We start from the raw sequence: 25,635 nt of genomic DNA, 5'->3' as shown, positions 1-25,635 counted from the left end.
GGAGGCTTCCACCCAACTTCAAATCCCAACTACGCAGCTTCATAGTTGTGGGGAAACTTTCATGTGTTCCTCTCTCTATATGAACTCCCCCTGTAGACATTGGTGCTATGTGGATGGATTCCAGATTGAGCAGGTGGTTGAGGTCTTTGGGGATGAGCTACTCGATATTTGTATTGTTGTTTCATTTCATGTTGCTGTGTCTCCTATGTATAAGTCTAGGATGCTATACTCAGGACACATTTCTCTCCTGATCTGAGTTAAAAAGAATTCCAATTGTGACATCATCTCTGTGCTGAAGCAATTATTCTGTCTCTTGATCTTTTAATCATGGTTAAGAGATTGGGAGCAGCCCCTGAGCATGCATGCTTAACTACCCTCTCTGATGCGTTGTGTTCCTCAGGGCTTCACATGCAATTTCCAATTTAATCTCCCCTCCCCATTTTCCTAATGAGAGCTATAGTTGCTCTTATAGTTGTATCCTAATCAGACTTTAACCCCCACTCCTAGCTGTGGCTTAAAAGCTACATGTGACCAGTATTCCAATTACCGGAGCAAGAGTGCTACTTAAGGGTGCTGAAAAAAAGAAGCTTGAGTAATCAGGGAGGAAGCTCAGCAGTCTGTATTCCTCATGTAACCTATTAATGATTGATTTAAAACATTCTGTATTGACCCTACCTTGTAACGGAAACTGTTTACTCATAAAAAGAATTGTAATTTTAATGTTACTCGTAATGCATAACATTACTTTCTTTTAGGGCTTTGTGAACCATTCAGATGATGCTTTGCAAAGTCATTAAGTGCCCTTCTGAACCTCCTTGCTCAAAGCATTAACAGGAGACCTGAAAAGCAGCTGCACTGGGATTTGAGAGGTTGTAGCACCTCAGCAAATGGTTCACACAGCTCTCCTTTTAGTATTTTACTGTTTCTTCAGAACTCAAACTGAAATGGGTTTTATTGCTTTGTTATGCAATATATTTGATAACTCTAAAAAAAGTCACTGTATCAATTTGGATTCCAAGAGTTTTCATATGCATGTGTGCTGTAATGAAAAAAAGTATGTTGGTGGTGTTATTACACATGACTTGATCAATTTAGTCAAACAGTATCATTTTTGTCAAATTCAGTGCCTTTACTTTCCCGAATCCTGCCTTCCGATGCATGTAAAATATACAAACAAGGTATAAATATCAGGTAAGAATATTCAACCTGCATTATGTTAATCTATTATTTTTGCTTTATAATATTAATGCCGTAGATTAATATTCTTTTTTCATATTATTTAGTATAATTAAGAAAAGCAAATGTTAACATTTCTGTCTGGGAAGTAGGTTGTATGTAATATGTTTACCAAGATTTTGATTAGAATCACCTTTGTATTTTCTGTAATCTTCTGAAAATATCAATGAATAGACATCTTCCAAGAGCCCATGATTTGGAATAACTTCATATGATGTTAGACCAGTGACAAAAACATGGGAAAAGATAATCTATAGAAAAACTTATTGTCAGTGGCTATGAAACTGGTATATTTTCAAAACTGTGTTATTCTGATAGAAGAGAATATAAGTAGCTCAGAGTTGAACTGTTGGGTTCTTAAATACCATTTAAAAGATACAGTCAAAAGCCTAGGAAGGAAGGAAACAACCTAGAACACATACCCTCCAGCGGCCGACACCCAGATGAGCAGGATAAGCAGGAAACAGCACTAGGGAAGAATCAGGGAAGAAACGATACCCTAATCAAGGAGGAAGCCACACTTCCACCAGGACTGGCAAGGCAAGCTACTATATATAAACAACCAGCAAAGCCCACTCTCCCTTGCACTGATGGTGTTATCTAGCTGGGTAATAAAACATCTGCAAAAAAAAAAAAACAGTCACGCTCAGAGAGCACCAAGAACCCAACAGTGTATTCTGTTTAACTACAATTTCTATATAAGCAGTATAGGTCTCTCTTTGTGGATCAACTCACATGTTGGAATGTTTCTGCAGGCTTGATACAACCCTCATAGATTTTACTGACATGAAGTGCCAACGGGGGGACTTGAGCTTCATTTTCAATGGTGATGCTGCGCCCTCTGAATCCTTTGTAGTTTTAGATAACGAACAAAAGGTTTACCAACGAATACATCATGAGGTAGGCCATAGCATAACAAAGGCATGTACAGGTGCTATGTATTCAAACAAAGTAAATGATTTTAACATGGTCTCAAACCCAAAACAAACTGAAAAACCTAGGTTTAAAATGTGCAAGGTATAGTTCTGTGGAACAGTATTTGCTCCCTTTTGAATTTGCTGGATTTTTGCAAAATGAAGTACTTGCTTCATTTAGGGTAGCAGTTCTCAACCAGTGGAGCCTAGGGGATTTCAAGGGGGCCACAGAAAAGCAGCATATATTATACTGCAAATACTACCTTGCTGATGCCAGAAAACGCACCAGTTACTGTCCCATGTCCCTATCCGGTAATGGGACCTGGACAGGGGGGCCACAGGAGAAAACAAGGTTGGAAGGGGGCCATGGGTGAAAAAAGGTTGAGAAACACTGATAGGGCTGCCAAAGTTCCACTGCCTGGAGCTGGTTAGGGTCTGGACAAAAACCCAAGGAAGATAGAATTGCTGCTTGTTCATCACAGTTCTATATTGGTTCCAGTGTTGTCTCTTGAAGGGGTGGCCCTAGCCCTGAAAGAGTAGGTCCACAGCTTGGAGGTTCTCTTAGACTCACTGCTACTGCTAAATGGCCAGGAGGGCCTTTGGCAGCTTTGGCAAGTATGGGATTGGGAAGATCTCACTGTGGTGACTCAGGCCTTCATTGGATTTCTGTACAGGTAGTCCTTGAGTTACAACCATTCGTTCAGTGACCATTCAAAGTAACGATGGCACTGAACGAAGGGACTTATGACTGGTCCTCAAAGTTCCACCTGTTACAGCACCCCTGCAGTCACCTGATCAAACTTCAGGTGCTTGGCAACCAGCTCGCTCTTACAACCAGTTGCAGCATCCTGCAGTCACATGATCATCATTTGTGACCTTCCTGCCAGCTTCTCACAAGCAAAATCAATGAGGAAGCTGGCAGGGAAGGTTGCAAGTTGCTCAGGGAAGAGTCCCCCATCCAGCCTTTCCTCACTTGCACGTACCACGCTCTCCTTCCTCCCCTTCGCTCACATGCACCCTGCTCCCTGTTTCTCCAACCACCTTACACTCACACTCACACACACCCTGCACCCTCTTTCCTGGCCTCCCTGCGCTCGCGCCACACCACCCAATTCCCCCAAGTTGTGCGTGGCCTGTGCCAGGCCTCTCAGGGCCTCCCTCACTTCCCCACCCCCCGCCGTGAGACCCCTGTGATCCTTACCTGGGACTCCCTCTGCCTCCTACTTAATGACCTGCACATCTTGGGATATGACTGTTGCTAAGTGATGTGGTCACATGACATCGCATTTTATGACTGCATCGCTTAGCAGCAGCAATCCCAGTCCCAACTGCAGTTATAACTCGAGGACTACCTGTAGTGCTCTCTGTGTGGGGCTGATTTTGAAGACCGCTCCGTAACTACAGTTCATTCAGAATGTGGCAGCCTGTTGGTTGGTGCTTATCACCACGACCATATTATATCTATATTATGATCCCTACAGTGGCTGCCAGAAGGTTATCAGGGGCAGTTCAAAATACTTACTTTAACCTTTATTATTATTATTATTAGATTTGAATTTATTATTATCATTTTTATCCTACCTTCTTACATTTATTTGGGTCAACTCAAGGCAGCAAACATACCTAATACTCCTGGGTCATGGGTTGGGCTGAGAGAATGTGACTGGCCCAAAGTCACCCAGCCAGTTTTCATGCCTCAGGGAGTTCCAGAACTCACAGTCTCCTGGTTTCTAGCTCAGCATCTTAACCACTACACCACACTTTAACTTGTATTCTTCTGGGAATTTGTAAAAATTGAATTCTTTCAGAATTTGTTTGGGAATCAATAGAGATGCCACCGCCTGTGTTTTGTTAATTGTCATTTTTTCCATTTAATTTATATTTGGTTTTTAATTAAGGATATGTTTAATTACTGTTGTTTGACTTTTACTGTGTAGTAACCAGTCAGGAATCCTTGGAGATTACATCAATATGTGCATGTAATAAATAGTATCAACAGAAGGTATGGCGCATATCTCCTGACAGTAAATAGATTACATCCTTAAGAAAATAATTATTGGGAGGCTCCTAACTAAAAACAAATTTGGATAGAGAAGAAAATACTTGTGTTTAAATGTTTTGTTTTATTTAAAAATAATGAATTTTATACTTCCTTAGGAATCAGAGATGGAAACTGAAGAAGAAGTTGATATTTTGATGAGTAGTGATATTTATTCAGCAACATTATCAACCAAATCAATTACCTTCACACGTGCCCAAACAGGATGGCTTTTCAGAGAAGATAAAACAGTAAGCCTGTTTTTTTTTTTATTTTAAGATTACCATCCATTTTATATTACTGTGTCAGTAAGGTGGCACTAAGGCAAAGAAGATGAAGTGACTTGGACTATTATGGCTGCTTTATTTAATCTCAGAAGTGGAAAGGTCTTAAAAGCTGCTTCCATTGAAACTGGAAGAAGTGAGAAAAGTTGAGAAGATGGTAGACCAAGGCGGGTAGCCTTTTCATGGCTGGGGTACATGCATCATGTTTTGGGAGGGTGAAGTCTCTAGTGGGTGTACCAGTATTAATCTTTGGTACTCATGTGTCCCGATTTCAGCAACACATTTGCACATTTGGAGGAAGCTCTTCAAGAATAAAACAAAACAATTTGTGGCTCTGTGCAGCTCTGGTCCAGCAGCTTGCCCACCCTGGATATAGGTAGTGACTCAGTAGGCAATAAAAAGGAAGCCTCACAGTTCTGGTTTTTGTATGAAATACTTTCTGTGTGTTTATGTCCTTAGATTGTTTCATGTTTTTTGCAGGAAAGGGTAGGAAACTTTTTGGCAGACTTCTACCTGGTTAATGGGCTTGTTTTAGAATCAAGAAAAAGACGGGAACATCTCAGTGAGGAGGATATCCTTCGAAATAAGGCTATCATGGAAAGCTTGAGTAAAGGTGGAAATTTGATGGAACAAAACTTTGAGGTACAGTTGAGCATTTCTTAAATTGCATGCTTAGCATATTGCTTTTTAATGTCAGATTTGAAATATTCTGAATATTTGGTGGAGGACACAAAATACATTACAGCAGTCTTAAGTTCTGCGAAGAACATCCTTTCATTTGTATATAGGTAGTCCTCATACTGAGACCAGAAACTAGGTCATTAAGCAAAGCAGTTGTTAAGTGAAACTGTCAAGGTGCTTACAATCTTACTTCAGCTTTCCTTTGTTTTATAGACCTGCAAAGGTCGTAATTGTGAGGATTGTTCATAAAGTTACTTTTTCATCACCATCATAACTGCAAACAGCCACTAAACAAGGTAGTTGCTAAAAGAGGACTGCCTGTATAAGCTTGTATTCTGACATTTTCTTGTGCTGCCATGTTTCTGAATCTTCCTGAGTTTCAGTGGTGATATTTGAGAGACTTCGGGAAGCAAAGGTATTGAGGGGGGCTGAACATAACCCGTGACTGTTTGGACTTGATATCAGCTTAGCAACTGATCGTTTGGTCATTCTCCATATTCATCATTGAAATGGAGAAACTTTTCTTTTGTGTTTTTGTAAAGGAGGGTTTATTTGATATAATTGACAGAGAACTGTGACATCCCATTGCTCCTTTAGTTGTGTAGATTTTTTGATCTTATTAAATAGAATTTAACAGTTTTTTGATGCTTCTCAGATCTTACTTCATTTTGTCCAAATAGTCTGCCATATTTCAGGTGTGCTAGTTGCTTCCACACTCCTCAGGACGTAGTATAATATTTCCTAAATTATTTAAATATCAATATTATTGGCATCTTTAATGTTCTGCTGTAACTTGTTAACATTTTGTCATTTTCAGCCATGTTAATAATTCTATACATGTGCCTGTTTTTATAGATAGTAGTCTTCAGTGTCAGTTAAAAATTTAACACCTTGCTTTTCACAGAACAGCTTAATAGTAGGCTTAATGCTGGTAACATAAAATAATAAATAATGTTTCTAAAGCCTGACCCACAAACTGTAGTAAACCAAAATAGTGAGTTGTCCAGTTGGTAGCTGAAATGTAATATCCTGTTTGGGAAAGGATGCCAAGAACCATTGAGGAAAATTACTCCTCTTAACATCAGAAATGATTATTGCTTACCTGCTCCTTACATTTCCTCTGGTGATGTGGGGTAGAAATCTCTCATGAAATGAAAATAGTTGTAGGGCAAAAAAAAATATTGCTCCTATATTTTTCACTTTTAGGAGGAAAATGTTTCACTTTTAGAAGTACATTGTTAATATTATAATATAATAAAAGAATACAACAAAGTCAGCATTTGGAAACTCTGTAGTGATCGTCAAATCTGAGCCTGAACATGAGAGGAGAGAATGACTGTCCTTGAAGAAAAGTTTTCCAACTATACGATCCTTGATTGCTAGCTGGATAGTAATTGGAGCTGTTTAAACATTGAAGAACACTGTGCTTAAATAAGTGAAATTACAGGAATTTAAAGGAAAGCTGGAATGTTGATGTCATATATTGGACACCATCTGAGACATTCCCCTAGAACAGTGTTTTTCAACTGTGGCAACTTAGAGACCTGTGGACTTCAACTCCCAGGAATTCTGGGAGTTGAAGTCCACACGTCTTAATGTTGCCAAGGTTGAGAAACACTGTCCTAGAAGGACTGCTGCCCCATCTCTGACAGCTAGTAGAAATTCACTTAGAATTCATTGATGTAGAACTCATTCTACATCATGTAATAGTAGTTACAGAATTAGATGCTGTTTGTGAAAGTCTAAAAATTTAAAGTTGGAGGTAATTTCTAAAGGCAGACTGCTAATTGCCACAGCATCCTCATGTTGTATGCATACCATAGATTGCCAGCTCTTTGAATAGTATGCCTTTAAGAGTCAAAAATATGTACAGGCAACACTCTTTAAGCTTGCCTTACTCCTCATCTTGGCCTTTGGACAGTTATTTCATGCAATATTAACACCAGTCTTAGATCTACTGTAAATTTCTGCTTTATGTCAGATTGGTCCACCATAACTCATTGGTTGAACTTGCGGTGGTATAACTATAGACTGGACCAGTATTTCAGACTGGCAAGTGTTGTCCGCTGTAGTGGAAAGGTGATATGTCTGTAGCTTAGAAATGTGGTGGCTATTGAATAAATTCTTGTGTCTTTTCTTTAAAAAGCCTGTCAGGAGACAATCTCTTACTCCACCACCACCCAATACAATTTCATGGGAGGAATACATATCTGCAGAAAACGGAAAGTGAGTATTACTGTTATATATATTATATATATGTATATGTATACACACAGTATATATGGTAATATAGCCTGCTATGTGTGACCAAGGTTATTTGCAAAATGTGTAGGGTGCTTGACATTACTGGGAGCCAGAAATACATGTTGTTCTAGACTTTAAGTCATGAGATAAAAAAGAATAACTGATTGTTTCTACATATTATTTTGTTTACATAATTATTTATTTCGATTGGTTTTCGTTAAAAGAGCACCCAAAAGTTGCTATGCTGCCTTCTTGATATACCTGAAGAAACCAGATGGATTCCTTCTGCTGTCCAATTGGTGTTTAAAATGTATGCTTATGAAATTCAGTATGTGAGATTTGTTCTGGCAGCTCAAGTTCTTTTATAAGAAGCTGTCCTTGACTATCTTCAGAAGTATTTGTTTGATGCAGGTAGCTCAGAGTGTAAATTTAAGCATGTAAACCTTTTTTGGTATCTCTAGACCAGTGAAATCTGATCAGTTTGAAATGGAGGTATCTGCTTATAATTTCACCTGGGCTTTAAATCTTATTTTACATACTTTTATTAGACATTTTAGAGAAAATATAAAACCATGAAAGGAAAAAGAGCAAAAAAGAAAGGGATATCCAGTAAGTAAAGATACTAGGCAATGGTGTCCACTTTCCCCATTATTATTTGTAATAGTTTTAGAAGTTTTGGCAGACAAGATTTGGAAAGACAAACAAATATGTGGGGTTAAAATTCAGGGAGAAGTATACAAATTGAAATGGTATGCAGATGATGTAGGATTAACCATTATGCCACTCCAGAGCACTGTTAAGACAGCTGATGAAAGTAATCAAAGACTTTGGTGAATTCTCCAGATATAAAATCAGTGAAAAGAAAACAAAGGTAATAATGAGATACTTAACCACAGAAGACAGCTTTCTGAAAAAAGAGTCTGGCTATGAGATAACAAAAAAAAAAGTGAAATATTTGGGTTTGATTTGTCAAGAGGCAATAAAGACACATTTCAGAACAATTATAGTAAATTTTGGAACGAAATTTGAAAAAGACTAGAATGGTAGAAGAACTTAAAACTTTTTTGGCTAGGACTATGTGACAGTAAAAATGTATATATTACCTAAGTTGAACTTCTTACTTCAAATAGCACCAACTCCAGTTTCAGACAAAACCTGCAAGATAGGCAAAGAACAATCAACAGATATATATGGAGCATGAAAAAAATGTTCATGAGAGTAACATTCAAAATTTTTCAGAATTCAAAACGAAGAGGTGGACTTGCATTTCCTAATTTTAAATTATATTCTGCAAGCTGTTTATTGTGGATAACAGAATGGGTAAAATCCCCACATAGTAGAAGATCAATCGTAGAAGGAACCAGCTTAGCCAGTGGACTTCATAGGTATTCATGATATAAGGAAACAAAAGAAAATATTTTACAGAGACATAAGACAAAGTTTGATAGAATATGGAATCTAATCTAAAAACAAGATTAAATCTGATGACATCACCATTAGCTTCACGGTCAAATGCTTTTTAATCCAGTGATAACTATAGTAAGAAAGATTTAATCATGTATGCCAGTAAGGTGCATCCAGACTTAGAAAATAGTTTAAAGTCACAGCAAAAATTGTTCAGTGAAGGTAGGAATTTACCATGGTTGGTGTATTTACAAATTGCTGGAAAAATAAAAAGTGACCTCAAAAACAAAAGAGGGACGTTGAGAAAGATGACAGAATTTGAAACTTAGACAAAACCAAAATAATCTACTAGGTTGTATATATAACAATATGACATGGAGATGGAACAAATCACACATTGCATGATAAAGGGGATTCAGAACTTCAGCTTCTTTGAAGTAATCACAGTAGCACAATGTGAAGAGTTATGGAAGAAATGAATTTTATTTTTTCATTTCAAGCTAAAACTTGAGGGAAAATTAGTATATAATATTTTACAGATGGTATATAATGCTGTCAGTAATTACCAAGATAGACAAATCATATAATAACAAATGTTGGAAATGCCGTAACAAAGAATATTTCACCATATGTCATGGATATATGAAAAAACCTCAAAAGTACTAGAAAGAAATACATCAAAATAGTCAGAAAATCCTAAACATAAAAATTGAACTAAAACCACAGACATACTTATTAGGTATAATTCCAGAAAATATAAATGAAAAATGCCACAATTTACTAAGATACAAGTTAACAGCTCCAAAAACAAACTTGGCACATCAGAAAAGAGGAACATTGCTGATGATACCAGATAGGGAGAACAAAGTTGGAGAATATCCAGCAATGATAAAATTAACACTATATATCCATAATAGAAGTCTAGCCAGATTTAAGCTCCCTTACATATGACACATTACACAAGGCAAATTTAGACATCTAGAATATGGTTTCTAGAAAAAAGTTATGAGACCATTTAAAAACAACAGATGAAAGTATTTGAACAGAAACTGGCAGCAATCCTTAATGTATATGTACAGGTAATCCTCAACGTATGACCATTCATTTAGTGACTGCTTGAAGTTACCATGCTGGGAAAAGTGACTTACCACTGGTCCTCTCACTTATGACTGTTGCAGCATCTCTGCGGTCATGTGATCAAAATTTGGTCACTTGGCAACCAGCGTGTATTTACAACAGTTGCAGCATCCTGGGGCCACGTGATTGCCATTTGCGATCTTCCCAGTTGGCTTCCGACAAAGTCAATGGAGGAAGCTGGATTCACTTGACTATGTGATTCACTTAATGACCACAGCAAAAAAGGTTGTGAAATCAGGCATGATCAAGTGATGCCTCACTTAATGGCCACATCACTTAGTGACCAAAAGTTCCAGTTCCAATTGTGGTCGTAAATCGAGGACTACCTGTAAAATAAATAGTATTGAAATTGCTGTAAGCGGTTGGGGACACAAACAGAAGGGAAAGGGAGAATGTATCACTAGAAAGTTTTCCCACAAAACATTTTGTTATTTATATTTAGTAATTGTTTCTTTCTGGCCTGTCCTTGTTTTCTTTTGTGTTTCATTATTTTAATAATCAAAATATTTAAGAGCAACAACAAAAAAGAACAAAAGAAAAGGCTAAAAGAGCACAATATCAATGAATAAACAAGGGATTTACAGATATCATAGATATGATAATTTTCCTGTATATCATCAATTGATGGTAAATAACTGAATGTATTATATCATTTTAAAAGCTTGAAAATCACTATTAAGCTCTTAGTGGAACATAAGTATCAGGACCTATAGCCATCACAATATGAGTCATAAAATGAAATTATGACCTACAGTAAATTCTATCCACGTTACTAAAAGCCTGTTCTAATTTTAAAAATCCTATAAATTGGAATTCAGATCTTACACAGAGGGAAACTTTTTAGATGTGGTGCAAATCCGTGTATTGAACTATAATCAAGGAACGGTTTCCAGTTTAAGTTAAATTCTGTCTCAGATTTATTTTTAAGGTAAAAAGATATTCTAAGATCTAATTTTAAAGAAATTAATTGCACCCTTTGCTTTCTTATTGAAAATAAGGGGTTCTGAAAGTACTGAGATTTACATATCTCTGTGTGCATGAGAGGAAGAACATCAGCAAAGAGAGATGTCAGTTTCTCCCTCCCTGCTTCCCTCCCTCCCTCCCTCCCTCTCAAAAGAGCCTTCCAAGCTTCATTGAATAATTCCCATTATCCTTATTTCATGCTCAGCAAAATTCTTATTTCAGGATGCTCTGTTTGTGCACTTTATGTATTTGGAGAGATTTTCATTTTGATTTTCTTTCATTAGAGCACCTCATTTGGGTAGAGAACTTGTCTGCAAAGAAAGCAAGAAAACTTTTAAAGCTACAATAGCCATGAGCCAAGAATTTCCTCTAGGAATTGAATCGTAAGTCTCAATTGCTTATTTTAAAAGATTGTGAAAGAACCTGATACGTTGAAGTTGTATTGCTGATTATATTGTGCTTATTCCAGAGACTCTAATGTATAGAATAAGAAAAAGTTTTATTCCACAGATGAGGTTGCAGTTTGTTCTGTTGTACAATATATGGGGTCCATATAGCTTCAGTTTCGGCGTTGGCTGATTGTGTGACCCTTGGTGAGTCACAAGCATTCTCTTCCAAATTAATCAATTTCTATAAGCCATGTATCACTTAGGAAATTGTTTCTCTGATGTTGCTTACTGATTTCCAGTATATCCAGACCTGTGCAAAGCGATATCACTTTGCAGAGTTTTTTTGACTTTAGTTCTGGAAGCAAAGGGGTCATCCCACTGGGAAAATCTAGCCACTCTGCCTTAGTTTCTTCAGTTGAAGTGTTAACGTCAGCTGCTTTGCTTTGCTTTGCCTGGCCACTTCATTCTGATGGGAATATCTTATGTCCACTCACGTGCAGAAGAATACTAAAGGTGGGAAACCCATCATACTAAGGCTTTCCAAAACAGCCAGATCTTAGCAGCTTTCCTAAATTCCAGCAGGGTTGGTGCTGACCTGAACTTGGTTGAAGGATAGGGTAGTAACAGAAAAGCTGTACCCTCATGGTCCCTGATGGCAACGATCCTTCAAGCTGAGATTCAAAGGATTCACCTCCCTATTAGATGGGTAGAAGTCACCGGGAGAAGGCAACCGGCAAATATCCAGGTCTTAAGACATAAGGGGCTTTAAAGATGGTTATCAACACTTAGAATTGCATCTGGAAGCCAACTGGCAACCAATACAGCTCTCACAGTAGTGATGTCACATGGAAAAACCAAGAGACATCCTAATTATTTGAGCTGCTGCATTCTGGACCAGCTGTAATTTCCAGGAGGTCTTCAGGGGCATCCACACACAGAGTGAGTTGCAGTAGTCCAACCATGAGGTTACCAACGCATAAATGACTGTGAGCAGGGCCTGGAATGGTTGTGACTGGCACACAGGATGGAGTTGTGCGAAGGCCCTTCTAGCCACAGCAATACCTGTTCCTTGATCAGAAGCTGTGAGTCCAGGAGGATTTCCAAATTAGAAGCCAGTTGAAAGGAAGTAGCTCCTCTGTAGTCCCACAGTCTGCAGGATATTAAAGCTCCATCAGAAGGGTTGGAGAAGGTCTGTGAATGTGTTAGTTTCTGAACCTTTCAACATCTACATTAATGTTGTTTTTTAAATATTTGCTTGTTTAAAAAAACAAGTCAAATTCTGTACTAGATACCCAAGATTACAAAGATGCATTTTTTTGTACAAATTACTGTGTACACGTACTCTGTAATAAGCAAGAACAGCACTCATTATGAGAATATAATTTATATGAAAAATTCAATAATTTGTTTTTGGATGAATCTACTAAACGCATGATGGTATTTTTCTAAATGTCTATTGCTGGTGGTTGTGCACCTTAACAGTTTATGCCTTTATATCATTCATAGTAGAATGGCCTTACACTGGAATTTTGGAATTAATTACTATGAAAAATTATTAAGGCTGCCCACTTAAACATTGTGTTTTAAGACTGGGAATTTAATAGTATGTTTGAAAACTGCAACCAAAGCAATTATGCAGGTTTGAGAGAAAATAATTGAATACTAAAACTTCATTTAGTCAATCAGCATTGATTTTGCAAACATGGTTTTGATCTGATTATAGGAATAAATGGGTGAGAACGATACCTTCCCTTCTTAGTTGTTCAAATCACCTGGGTAATTGTTGAAGCTGTTAAGAGATGCTGTTGTCATGCATGTATTCTCTTTCAGGTTGTTGAATGTTTTAGAAGTAATTGCACCCTTCAAGCACTTTAACAAATTGCGGGAATTTGTGCAGATGAAACTTCCACCAGGCTTTCCAGTAAAGTTAGGTGAGCTATGGATTTCATCAGATAAAACAACTCCCACTCTTCCAAAACCAGGGATTATTATTTGATTCCCTCTAGGGGCAGGGGGGAAAATGCAATAGGTTCCAATCGGGCATTAAGCAAAATAAATGTGCCATTTCACAGTGTACTGAATGGACAATACATAATAATGCAAAGTAAAATTTTTGCTTGAGCAGGAAGGGCTAGCCTAGACAGAACATGAAATGTGCGGTTGCATTTCATTTATTTTTTGTAAGCAAGAAGGAAACTGTCTGGCAGAATTGCTGGATTGGTACTGTGGTTTCATCCTTTCCCTGTGTTGCATGCACTCCCTCCCTGAAGCTGGCATGGAAGCTTCACTGAGACAGTAGAGGGGTGTAAACAGCTAGTTCATCCTTCTGCTGGAGTTCTATTTGGGCTCCCAAGTTAAAAGATGTTTTCCCTTTCTTACGAACTTCCACTCCGCTCATTTTATAGTATGTATAAGTAAACACTGTTTTTAGCAATGTTTCTTTATTCTGCCTGGAAGCTAGCCAACTTCAGCCATTGTGAAGCGGAGCCCATAGAAAGTAAGTGCTTGTAAACAAAGAAGCCACATACTTTATGACATCTGTCCATTTTTTTAAAATTCCATTGTGTTCTCTAATTAAAAAAGTTTAGTAAGTTTCTCTGCCTATACAAACTTTGGAAATATTGCTCAGAGGAAAAAATGGTATGAATGCACATAATAAGCACTAATATTGTTATAAAAGAAACATAGAACCCCGGCTGGGTTTTCACAAAGACAGAAATTGCACTTTCACTATGCAGAGGCTGACTGAATTTGACAGTAGGAGTTAGGAAAAAAAACAGAACCTAACAGTGTCTTAATATTATGTGGATTAAAAATAAGGGGTTGAGCCTCTTTAAAAGAATACAAAGTGTTGTTTAAAGCTGTTGAGTGACTCAGTGAAGATTTATTTATTAATGTACTTCAGTCTCATTTGAACAAAACAGTTGATGATAAATAATAGAGAGCACAATGGCAGCAGGAAAATAAAAGATTTGAAGGGGTAACATTTTTACAATTCTGTTACAAGGGGGAAAAGTACAGTTTGAGTCTGGGGAGGTAGGAATTTCACAAGTGTGGGTTAGTGTTGAAAATGGGCCCATGCCTATTAACCACTAACCTGATTCTCTTTTATGGTGGCTCAGAAGTAGGGGAACCCCATTTAAACTTGGTTGTCCAGCAGCTTCATATGGATGGAAGCAGTTGATCAAATGATCTGGTTCTAAATTATTTAGAGCTTTAAAAATTGCCACCTGTACTTTAAATTAAGCTTGAAAATTAATAACTGACACAATCTAATCAGACACTAGTTCTCATCAAAATTTGGCTTTTGCAGCAATTTGCATTTGTAGTCTGCCTTCAAATTATAGCAGTTTCATCCCATTCTAATCTGATAACATGTGCCCATGTTTATTCAAGTGGGAATATAACCCCCTCCAAGGCCAACTTAGGTTTTTTCCCTCAATAACATTACTTTTGTCTGGCTAGGAATTTAAGTTATCAATTCCAGAATTGTTTTCAGATACATTGTACCTTTCTCTATTATTTTCTAAGATTAGTAGATAGGAATGAGAGGGATGCTTATTGCCTGCATATTGGTGGCACTACCACAGCCCAGATCTACAGGTGATGTCTGCCAGCAGTTTTCTTAGCTGTTGAAAAACTTTGGATACAGGGTGTCCATTAAGGCATCTCAGTGGCCATTGGTCGCAATATTCTTCCAAACCATCCTTTGGACTCTTTCATTGAAAAGGACTTGGAATTACATGAACCTACCTGCAAGACCCATCTTGGCCAGGTGGTCCAGGAGAAAATCATGGAAATGATCAGGAGGAATCTTTTGTTAAAGAGAGCAAGCCCCCTTCTCTGACATATTAATGGTTCTGTTCCTTTCTTCCCAGACATTCCCGTGTTTCCAACAATCACAGCCACTGTGACTTTTCAGGAGTTCCATTATGATGAGTTTGATGAGTCAATTTTCACAATTCCTGACGACTACAAGGAGGACCCTAGCCGCTTTCCTGATCTCTAAACTTAACTGGACAGTTAGCAGCGAATAAAGAATACCAGCATGCCTCAGAAAACAAGAGAACAGAAGGACGCGGATAGCTCAAGACGTGTGTCTGAAAGTTGGGAAAATGGAAAGGATAAAACTTATTTAAATGACTTCAGAAAGGGAACACAGAGTGAATTTTATCTATTGTAACATATAGCAAGCATCCATCTGGTGTCTCAATGACAGCAGGTCTCTTGATGTATCACATTCATTTATACATCTAGACTTGCAAGCATGGTAGTCTGGCACCTCAGTGACACCCCCCTGCCCCCCAAGATACATACATAACTGCTGTGAAGACTATAATTTATTTTTAGATATTTTTTTCCCTTGGTAATGAAAAGCGCTATTGGACCATTCTCATAAACACTAAAATGTCTTACCTGGGTATTAGCCCTTTTAAACGCCCATCAGAGTCAAGATAACCTTCCTTCAAGGTTTGTTTTTCATACACTGTAAATCCTGTTATATTCAGCAAATTGAACATCATCTGAGCATTTAGAAGAAGGAATTACTTTTCTGTAGATAAATGATCCAAAAGCTAGCCTTTTATAAACAGTTGCTTTTAGTTATTGCAATACATTTCAGCACTAGAACATTCACTCTGCAGGGAATAAGGTACCTCCTTTAGCACCTTAGTGCAACTCATTGTGGTGCTATCTATATTTTCCCCAATTTTTTGATTTCTCCACTGAAGATTGTTTACTAATCCTTTCATGAATATCTTTTCAAGGTGGTTGGAAATGTTCTTGCAGTATTTGTTGGAGAACATGCTAAGAGATTCTCATTGACATTGATTTGGGTTGCTCAAATGTACAAAAGTGACTCTTAAGCATACCAAATTTGCATTTACACTCTGTAGCATTTGGGAACATACTGAATAATACGCAGTTAGATTGTAACAATCTCAAAGGTGAAGCTTGTTTTCTCCCAAGACAAAATCTAATAAAATGAATAAGGCTTGCAGTAAAATAAGAAAACACACAAAAATGCTAAGTGGTGTTTCTAATATGGATGGCTTCAACAAGAATAACTTTTGGCTTTTTTCTTCAAATTGAGTTTTAAAAATTAGGATTATTACGTGGTTCCAGCCAATGAAACAGGAATATAACCTAGTGTTTTTGCTCTACTGTCTCAAACTGTTGATACCTATGTTCATTTGTATTGCGGGATTTGGCTTCTGGTAATGTGTATGTGTACAGAAATGTAAATACTTTTCAGAAGAATATTCTTTGTGCAGTCTAGTCAATTTTTTTTTTGGTCTGGAAACTGCTTAAGTCACTTTCAGACTTGCAGAAAACCACCATGCGGGGTAACACCCAGCGCTGGCAATATTTTAAAATGTGAAATGAGGTTCTAAGGCACAGTGCTCAGTAAAACAGACTCATAAGCCACCTCAGCTCTGTCAGGAAAAAGGTACAGAACTAATTAAGGTTGTAGCTTTGCAGTTGGACCACATGCAGAGAAGCAATTCAAGAAAACTGCAGCTTCATATTCTAAACCAGGGAATAAATATTGAGCCTAATTTCAGAAATAGTGCAAACTTGTTAGAAGTTTTAACCAACCAGGACTGGCAGCTGTACGTGTGAAGGCAGCCAATTAGGGTGTTATGTATGTTACTGTTCGGCCATATTTTGAAAAACGCCAGGTTATTTCCAGTATCCATTATGAGCAATTCAGTCTCTGCCTATAAAATGCAGTTAAAAACATCCTCTTGTTTCCTGTCAGTTAGTATCAGGAGGAGACATTAAGTCTAAAAGTGCTTGATACTATAGGATGTATCCAGTTAGTGCCACCTGCCCACAGAATAACTTCTGTCAGAGAGATGGGGGTGATTTTCATATACGCTGTAATCCCTGTGCCCTCCAGCTTTGCTCTGGAAGTTGGAGATTCTCTAAAATAGATTTGGGGAGGAAGAGAACAAAGTCCTGTTGTTTGAGTGGAAGTCTCTTTTGTCGTTGGATTGTGTCCTTTGTATTACCTTTCCTGTGGGCATCTCATGAAAAGAATATGCTGCATAGGGATTTACAGTACCGTTCTCACGGGAATGATGAACAGTATGAATTTGATTGGATGACTATCTCCCCCAAATGGTAGGAACTTGATAATGGTCATCACCTGTATCTGAAATTATCGGGTTAATAATGCCAAAGTTATCTTTTATTGAGTTTTAGGGGGAAAAAATAATTGCTTAAGAATCTCAGCCCAGCATATGGAATCTATAAATCTTTCCACAATAGTTAAAAACTGGGTTGGATCCAGGTTTAATCATACAGAATACAAAGATACCAGTTGGAATCAGTGAATCTGCAGAACACAGACTGATTTCAGTGGGTCTAATCTAGCCATAATCTGGGATCCAATTTAATAAAGTTTTTTGTCCAGTCTAATAAATCATAATCTATTAAGAATTGAATGGGGAAAAAAAGCTTTACTTTGGTAGTTGCTGGTCAACCTCTGAGGACAGAAGAAAGACCTCAAATTTTAGCTTGTTTGCACTGAAGAAAAGAAAGAACAGCCTCTTAGTGGCTTCAGCAGATTTTAAGAGTTTTGGTTTATATTGAATCACAACCCTTTTAAAAGAGGTGTAGATATAAAGGTAGTGTTTTTATTTTGTTCCAGTAATGGATTTTCAGGTAAAAAAAAATCAGCGTCCACTGCAATTGCATCCAAGCGCATATGCTCATAGCTCTCTTGCTTTCATGCAGCTTCCAGTTTATGAATTTGGGAAGTTGATTTACACATGCAGTAGGAAGGCACATATACACTGACTTCAAAAGAAATGGGAAAAACTTTTCTATGAAGAGAGCTCCTTGTCTGCAAGAGTGTTCCCAAATCTAGAGAAAAGACTGCATTCGGAATCTTAGTTCTAAGATGTTGGTATTAGGTCAATGAAGAACAGATACTAATGAACAAACGTAGCTTACCGCTTGACCATTAAGCCCTTTAGAGAATCTGTTGTTGTGACTTCTTTTTGGTTGCACCATCTAACATAGTACATCGAGGAATTAATTGTTGCATAGCAAATATTTTGCATTGGTTGCATCCACCACTCATTAGAATGACGAACTTGAGCCCAAGAGTATTCCTGAATCATTTTTAAGAATTTTGGGTTTAGTTGTAAGTGTGGTTGCATTATGGGAAAAAAGTCCATATAAAATATGCAAAATATATTATAGATGTAGCACAAGTGGCCATGTTATAGGATTATGCCATCTGCATATTTTTAGGCCATGTCTAAAAAGGAATATTATTTGGGAAGCAAATTGTATTAGTGTTCTAAGTAGGAATGTGCAAAATTTGTTGATCTGGGAATGGACTATTCCAGAGAAGTCCAAAATGATGTTTTCTTCTAGACCATGCCAAATTTTTCCAGGCCACTCTGTTCCAGGGAAGGCACTTCAGCGATTCCCAGAAATAAATTCTCCAGACTAAACTGCAGTTTAAGGGTCAGATCATCCCCCAAACACCTCAAAATGCTTTTGGTTTGGAGGATTTATCTTGGAAAAATGCTTATCATCCCCTGAAACAAAGTACTGCAAAGTTTTCCAGAATAATCTGTTTCTGTATCAATAAATTCTGCACATTACTTGTTCTGAATTTGGAAAGGTGTGGTATATGTTAAATTTTCATTTGAGAAACATCTGAAATTTCCTTGAGGTTTGACCTCTTAAAAACTAACAAAGTGTTCTGTCAAGCATTAGTATAGCATCTTTTAAAAGAACTCCTCAAACTCTTCCTTAATCAAACTCAGTCTTACTGGTCTTCCAAATAATTGCTTTAACAAAAGGAATAATACTCTCCACACAGCAGGTTTTCATTCATTGCAAGTTGTGTATACCTAGCAAATAGTGCACCTGTGGATATAATCCAATGCTGGAAAGCCCATCTTAAGCTGAAGCATAATATATTGACATACTTGTTGACTTTGATTTATTAAAGATAATTATATTTAAATATTATTAACAAACTTTCTATAATGCTGCAGTTTTTCCTTGACAGTTTATAATTGTAACAATGTCATTTTTTGTTGTTACATTTCATGTTGTCTAATCTAAACTCACCTTCACTAAAAGGGTTTGTGGTTGTACCACTTAGAATAAAGACCAAAAGATGCTGTTTGCTTTTGAAACTCAATATATGAAAACTATATTATAACTTACATGGGTACTTCCTCCTTATTAGAGGAAGACTAAGATGTACAAAAAGGCTGTTACAGTGTACCACTTTCACAAGGACATTTTATTGGTCAGTTTTTCAATAAAATCCTCAATTTTCAGTGCATCGGTGTTGATTTCAGTCTTTTAACTTTAAGCTAGTGAGTTAGGCCACATAAAGATGAGTGAGTATACTGCTTACTTAGATACCATGCTCATCCAGTGTAAGATGATGGCATTCATGAGCCACATCTTGCTTCAACTGTACAGTATAATGAATGCTACACTCCCAAATATCTCTCTGTTCTTCCTAGTCTATTATAGCAACCTCAGTTATCGATATTCTGGAGCATGCTATAGTGAGTGCATATTGTAAGCTGCCCAGAGTCACAAAGGTGAGATGAGTGGCTATATAAATTGAATAAAAACGAGTAAAATAGGAAGTTCCACAAATCAGAACCATTGCATCAATCCATGCCATCTGTAATCGTCTGCATCAACTATCAGTATCCTGTGCCCTTTCCCAAAATGCCTTGTCACTAAGTTCTTCAGTAGCAGTGGGGTAAGGATCCAAGACCAATTTTTTTAAAAATAATAATGGTCTCTCTGTTCAGTCGTGTCCGACTCTTGGTCACATTGTGGATCAACGCGCTCCATGCCTTTCTATCTCTTACAGCTTCCTTTAGTTCCATCAAAGTCATTCCAGTGTCCCTTCTGATGGTGTCAAGCCAGTGAGTCCTAGGGTGGCCCCTTTTACCACTGACCAATCCCAGCATAATTGTCTTTTTGAGTGAATCAGCTCACATAACATGACCGAAGTATGACACTTTTTGTTTGGTGATCTTGGCTTCCAGTTCCAATAATAGTAATAATAATAGATTTATATGCCGCCCAAGTCCCAGCAACATTTTTGTAGAGTATTGGATGCAAAATGCAGCAAATCTGCCTTCAGATCAGTGATTCTTGTGATTAAGTCACCATGGGTTGTCCCCAATATGGGTACAATGAGTGAGCGAAGAAGAAATCCTTCATTTACCATCTGTTTTACTTTATTTTTGCCCAGTATAGTTGTGTGATGTTTTGTGAGCTAACGGATGGCCTACCATCCTGCCCAGAGTGATATTCTGTGACAAGACTTTTTTAGTCGGGGAAAAAATACGATCACAGACAAAGTCAGTAAACAGCTAAAGGTCAAAAGCCAGGAAATTGGCCACAAAGGCTGAAGGAAAACAAGAGTCAATACATAAATCAAGATCATTAGAGACCATATGCCAACTGCTGAGATTATAGAATCATCAAGAGAAGAATTTATGACTATTGAATTCCAATGAAGTTGTTTCTCATCCAATCTAATTAAATCTAATTTAAGAAATTGCATAAAGTCTGCTGCTTTCTGTTCAGATTGGCTCCTAAAGCTACTCTGTCAACGCATACACATATTTTGTCTTTGTGAACTTGGGGGTGTTCCCTGTAGTTTTGGCTGTGGGTTAGACAGGTTGGCTGGACTTTGGCTTTATTTAAACAGCAACAATTCTTAGGTGCTTCCTCAGATTCAATCACATTTTAGCCAAAGCTTGATGTTTCCCTCTCATCAGCTGTTCCTAAAATCAGCCAACTGGTCCAAATCAGCCTATTTCATGCAAAAGACCATGGTGCATATAGACTCATAGAATGTAAGATTTGGAAATGACACTGGAGATCATCTAGTCCAACTCCCTGTAGTCATGCAGGAATCCACTACTATAAAATAGCTGACAATGACCATCTAGCCTTTGTCTAAATAACTCCCAGCAAAAAGCTTGTATCTCCCAACTATTCCTCATAAGCCTTTCCTTCTGGACCCCCTATCATTTTGGTTGTTTGCCTCTGGAAACACTCCGTCCTTCCTAAAATTTGGTACCCAGAAATGGTTGTAATATCTCTGACCAACACCAAATAGAGAGGAACCATACCACTGCCTGACCTTGACACCATACTTTTATAGCTGCAGCCTAGAATTGCCTTTCCCTTTTGTAACTGCATCATACTGTTCACTCATGCTGTGCTTGTGATTCATCAAGACATCCAGATCCTTTCCACCTTTGATTTTTCCCTAGTCAAATGTGGGATGTACAGTACATTTTTATGTCGCAATTCAGTTTGTTGGTTTCCACTCATTGTTTCAGGTTGCCAAAATCCTCCTGAATCTTGTGCCTTTTTGCTTGCTGTCCCTTTCATTGTTGTCATCTGCAAATCTGATTATAATTTTGAGTTATAGATAACAAAGGAGGGATTGTTGTTGTTATATTATCATTATTATTCCTGCATTACCAAGTCATTTAGAATATGTTGAACAGCACAGGGCCTAGGAGAAAATCCTCTGGTATGTCACTCTGTACTTCCCTTCATCTTGCCATGAATCTATTAATGTTACAATTGTTGGGTATGATCTTTTATTCAGGTCTTTATCTATATAATAATAGCATAGGCCAGCCCACTTTTTTATATTCTCTGGTAGAATTTCATTGGACTCTTCAGTGAATTAATTACTATTTCCATGACATTACTGTGATCAACTATATTGGTCACTCTATCAAAAAAGATGAGATTGTTTGGCATGATGTAGCCTTGTTAGATCTATGTTGACTCCTGCCAAACAATGCATTATTTTTTGAATGCTCAGACTGAATTTTTAATACACGTAGTCCTCATTATTAATAGTCAAGTGGCTAAAGCAGTGCTTGGATACAATCCAAAAAATGATAGAATGACCTCAATTCGAATTCAGGGCAAGCCATCTAACATCACAGTGATCCAAATATACGCCCCAACCACAGATGCTAAAGAAGCTGAAGTAGAGCAGTTCTATGAGGATCTGCAGCACCTACTGGACAACACGCCTAAAAGAGAGGTTATTTTCATCACAGGAGACTGGAATGCTATGGTGGGCAGTCAAATGACACCTGGAATTACAGGTAAGCATGGCCTGGGAGAACAAAACGAAGCAGGACATAGGCTGATAGAATTTTGCCAAGACAACTCACTCTGCATAACAAACACTCTCTTCCAACAACCTAAGAGACGGCTTTATATGTGGACTTCCCCAGATGGACAACACCGAAATCAGATTGACTACATCCTTTGCAGCCAAAGGTGGCGGACATCTATACAGTCGGTAAAAACAAGACCTGGAGCTGACTGTAGTTCCGATCACGAACTTCTTCTTGCACAATTTAGGATCAGACTAAAGAGATTACGGAAGACCCACAGATCAGCTAGATATGAGCTCACTAATATTCCTAAGGAATATGCAGTGGAGGTGAAGAATAGATTTAAGGGACTGGCATTAGTAGATAGGGTCCCGGAAGAACTATGGACAGAAGTTTGCAACATTGTTCAGGAGGCGGCAACAAAATACATCCCAAAGAAAGAGAAAACCAAGAAGGCAAAATGGCCATCTGCTGAGACACTAGAAGTAGCCCAAGAAAGAAGGAAAGCAAAAGGCAACAGTGATAGGGGGAGATATGCCCAATTAAATGCAAAATTCCAGAGGTTAGCCAGAAGAGATAAGGAATTATTTTTAAACAAGCAATGTGTGGAAGTGGAAGAAGACAATAGAATAGGAAGGACAAGAGACCTCTTCCAGAAAATTAGAAACATTGGAGGTAAATTCCAGGCAAAAATGGGTATGATCAAAAACAAAGATGGCAAGGACCTAACAGAAGAAGAAGAGATCAAGAAAAGGTAGCAAGAATATACAGAAGACCTGTATAGGAAGGATAACAATATCGGGGATAGCTCTGACGGTGTGGTCAGTGAGCTAGAGCCAGACATCCTGAAGAGTGAGGTTGAATGGGCCTTAAGAAGCATTGCTAATAACAAGGCAGCAGGAGACGACGGCATCCCAGCTGAACTGTTCAAAATCTTGCAAGATGATGCTGTCAAGGTAATGCATGCTATATGCCAGCAAATTTGGAAAACACAAGAATGGCCATCAGACTGGAAAAAATCAACTTATATCCCCATACCAAAAAAGGGGAACACTAAAGAATGTTCAAACTATCGAACAGTGGCACTCATTTCACATGCCAGTAAGGTAATGCTCAAGATCCTGCAAGGTAGACTTCAGCAATTCATGGAGCGAGAATTGCCAGATGTACAAGCTGGGTTTAGAAAAGGCAGAGGAACTAGGGACCAAATTGCCAATATCCACTGGATAATGGAAAAAGCCAGGGAGTTTCAGAAAAACATCTATTTCTGTTTTATTGACTATTCTAAAGCCTTTGACTGTGTGGACCATAACAAATTGTGGCAAGTTCTTAGTGGTATGGGGATACCAAGTCATCTTGTCTGCCTCCTGAAGAATCTGTATAACGACCAAGTAGCAACAGTAAGAACAGACCACGGAACAACGGACTGGTTTAAGATTGGGAAAGGAGTAAGGCAGGGCTGTATACTCTCACCCTACCTATTCAACTTGTATGCAGAACACATCATGCAACAAGCTGGGCTTGAGGAATCCAAGGCTGGAGTTAAAATTGCTGGAAGAAACATTAACAATCTCAGATATGCAGATGATACCACTTTGATGGCTGAAAGCGAAGAGGAACTGAGGAGCCTTATGATGAAGGTGAAAGAAGAAAGTGCAAAAGCTGGCTTGCAGCTAAACCTCAAAAAAACCAAGATTATGGCAACCAGCTTGACTGAGAACTGGCAAATAGAAGGAGAAAATGTAGAAGCAGTGAAAGACTTTGTATTCCTAGGTGCAAAGATTACTGCAGATGGTGACTGCAGTCAGGAAATCAGAAGATGCTTAATCCTTGGGAGAAGAGCAATGACAAATCTCGATAAAATAGTTAAGAGCAGAGACATCACACTGACAAGAAAGGTCCACATATTTAAAGCAATGGTGTTCCCCGTAGTAACATATGGCTGCGAGAGCTGGACCATAAGGAAGGCTGAGAGAAGGAAGATCGATGCTTTGGAACTGTGGTGGTGGAGGAAAATTCTGAGAGTGCCTTGGACTGCAAGAAGATCAAACCAGTCCATCCTCCAGGAAATAAAGCCAGCCTGCTCACTTGTGGGAATGATATTAAAGGCAAAACTGAAATACTTTGGCCACATAATGAGAAGACAGGACACCCTGGAGAAGATGCTGATGCTAGGGAGAGTGGAGGGCAAAAGGAAGAGGGGCCGACCAAGGGCAAGGTGGATGGATGATATTCTAGAGGTGACGGACTCGTCCCTGGGGGAGCTGGGGGTGTCGACGACCGACAGGAAGCTCTGGCGTGGGCTGGTCCATGAAGTCACAGAGTCGGAAGCGACTAAACAAATAAACAACAAAGTCCTCAGTTTACAACCACAATTGGTATCAGATTTGCCATCACTAAGCGATGTAGTCATAAAGAGTGACATCACATGACCGTGCTGCTTAGCGATGGCAATTCCAGTAGTCCCAGTTGCCGTTGTTAAGCAAATCACTGCAGGTTCTTATGCAAGGACATAATGTGGTCGCCATTTGTGACCTCCTGCCAGCTTCCCCGTTGACTTTGCTTGTAGGAAGCCAGCAAAGAAGATTGCAAGCAGTGATCACATGACCACAGGGATGCTGAGACCATCATGAGGACCAGTCATAACTACCACTTGTTCAGCACTGTCGCGAGTACCACCTGTAATCTGTTCCACATCTTAACCAATTATCAACATCAAACTGCTGGTCCATGTAGCAGTTCGTTTTTGGAGACTGGAACCTCATTTCCCCATCTTCAGTCCTCAAACATTACATCTGTCCTTTGAAATTTCTCAAAGGTCACAGAAAAGCATTCTGAGATTACATCCTGGAGACTGAAGATTAGTTTGTGATAGCCTGGTGCTCCTTTTATTTTCCTTGAGCAGAAACTCCCTCCTTTGGTCAATTGTTCTGCATTATCAGTAAAAGCTCTGCCCTCTTCCCATCACCTGTTACTATCTAACCATCTTCTGGCAGTGGGTCCACCTCCTCTCTCTGTTGCGATTAGCTTCCCTGATGAATCTAAGCTCTTCCTTTCTTTTGCAGGTATTAGCTACTTGCTGCTACACCTGAAGTTATCACCCATCTTCCATTTCTTATGCAGCACCCATTCAACTCTTAGCTGAACTGAAAACTCCCCATATGCTAAGGGAGGATGCTTTGGATC

The 25,635-nt window shown here is 38.4% G+C and overlaps 1 protein-coding gene across 1 annotated transcript in view; it reads left to right on the top strand.

Moving 5' to 3' along the window:
* Positions 1–19,605, top strand: part of ANKRD13C (ankyrin repeat domain 13C) — a 32,414-nt gene extending 12,809 nt beyond the window's left edge. Inside the window, exons 6-13 of the mRNA XM_063298123.1 lie at positions 1,125–1,191; positions 1,992–2,136; positions 4,308–4,439; positions 4,953–5,114; positions 7,300–7,379; positions 11,186–11,284; positions 13,121–13,221; positions 15,169–19,605. Of these exons, the coding sequence (XP_063154193.1) occupies positions 1,125–1,191; positions 1,992–2,136; positions 4,308–4,439; positions 4,953–5,114; positions 7,300–7,379; positions 11,186–11,284; positions 13,121–13,221; positions 15,169–15,299 (917 nt within the window). The 3' untranslated portion in view covers positions 15,300–19,605. The remainder of the gene's footprint in view (positions 1–1,124; positions 1,192–1,991; positions 2,137–4,307; positions 4,440–4,952; positions 5,115–7,299; positions 7,380–11,185; positions 11,285–13,120; positions 13,222–15,168) is intronic.
* Positions 19,606–25,635: the final 6,030 nt, after the last annotated feature.

Source organism: Candoia aspera, chromosome 3 (genome assembly GCF_035149785.1).
Source record: "Candoia aspera isolate rCanAsp1 chromosome 3, rCanAsp1.hap2, whole genome shotgun sequence".
NCBI lineage: Eukaryota > Metazoa > Chordata > Lepidosauria > Squamata > Boidae > Candoia > Candoia aspera.
The sequence above is the reverse complement of the archived record's forward strand: the minus strand, read 5'-3'. Positions and strand labels throughout refer to the sequence as shown.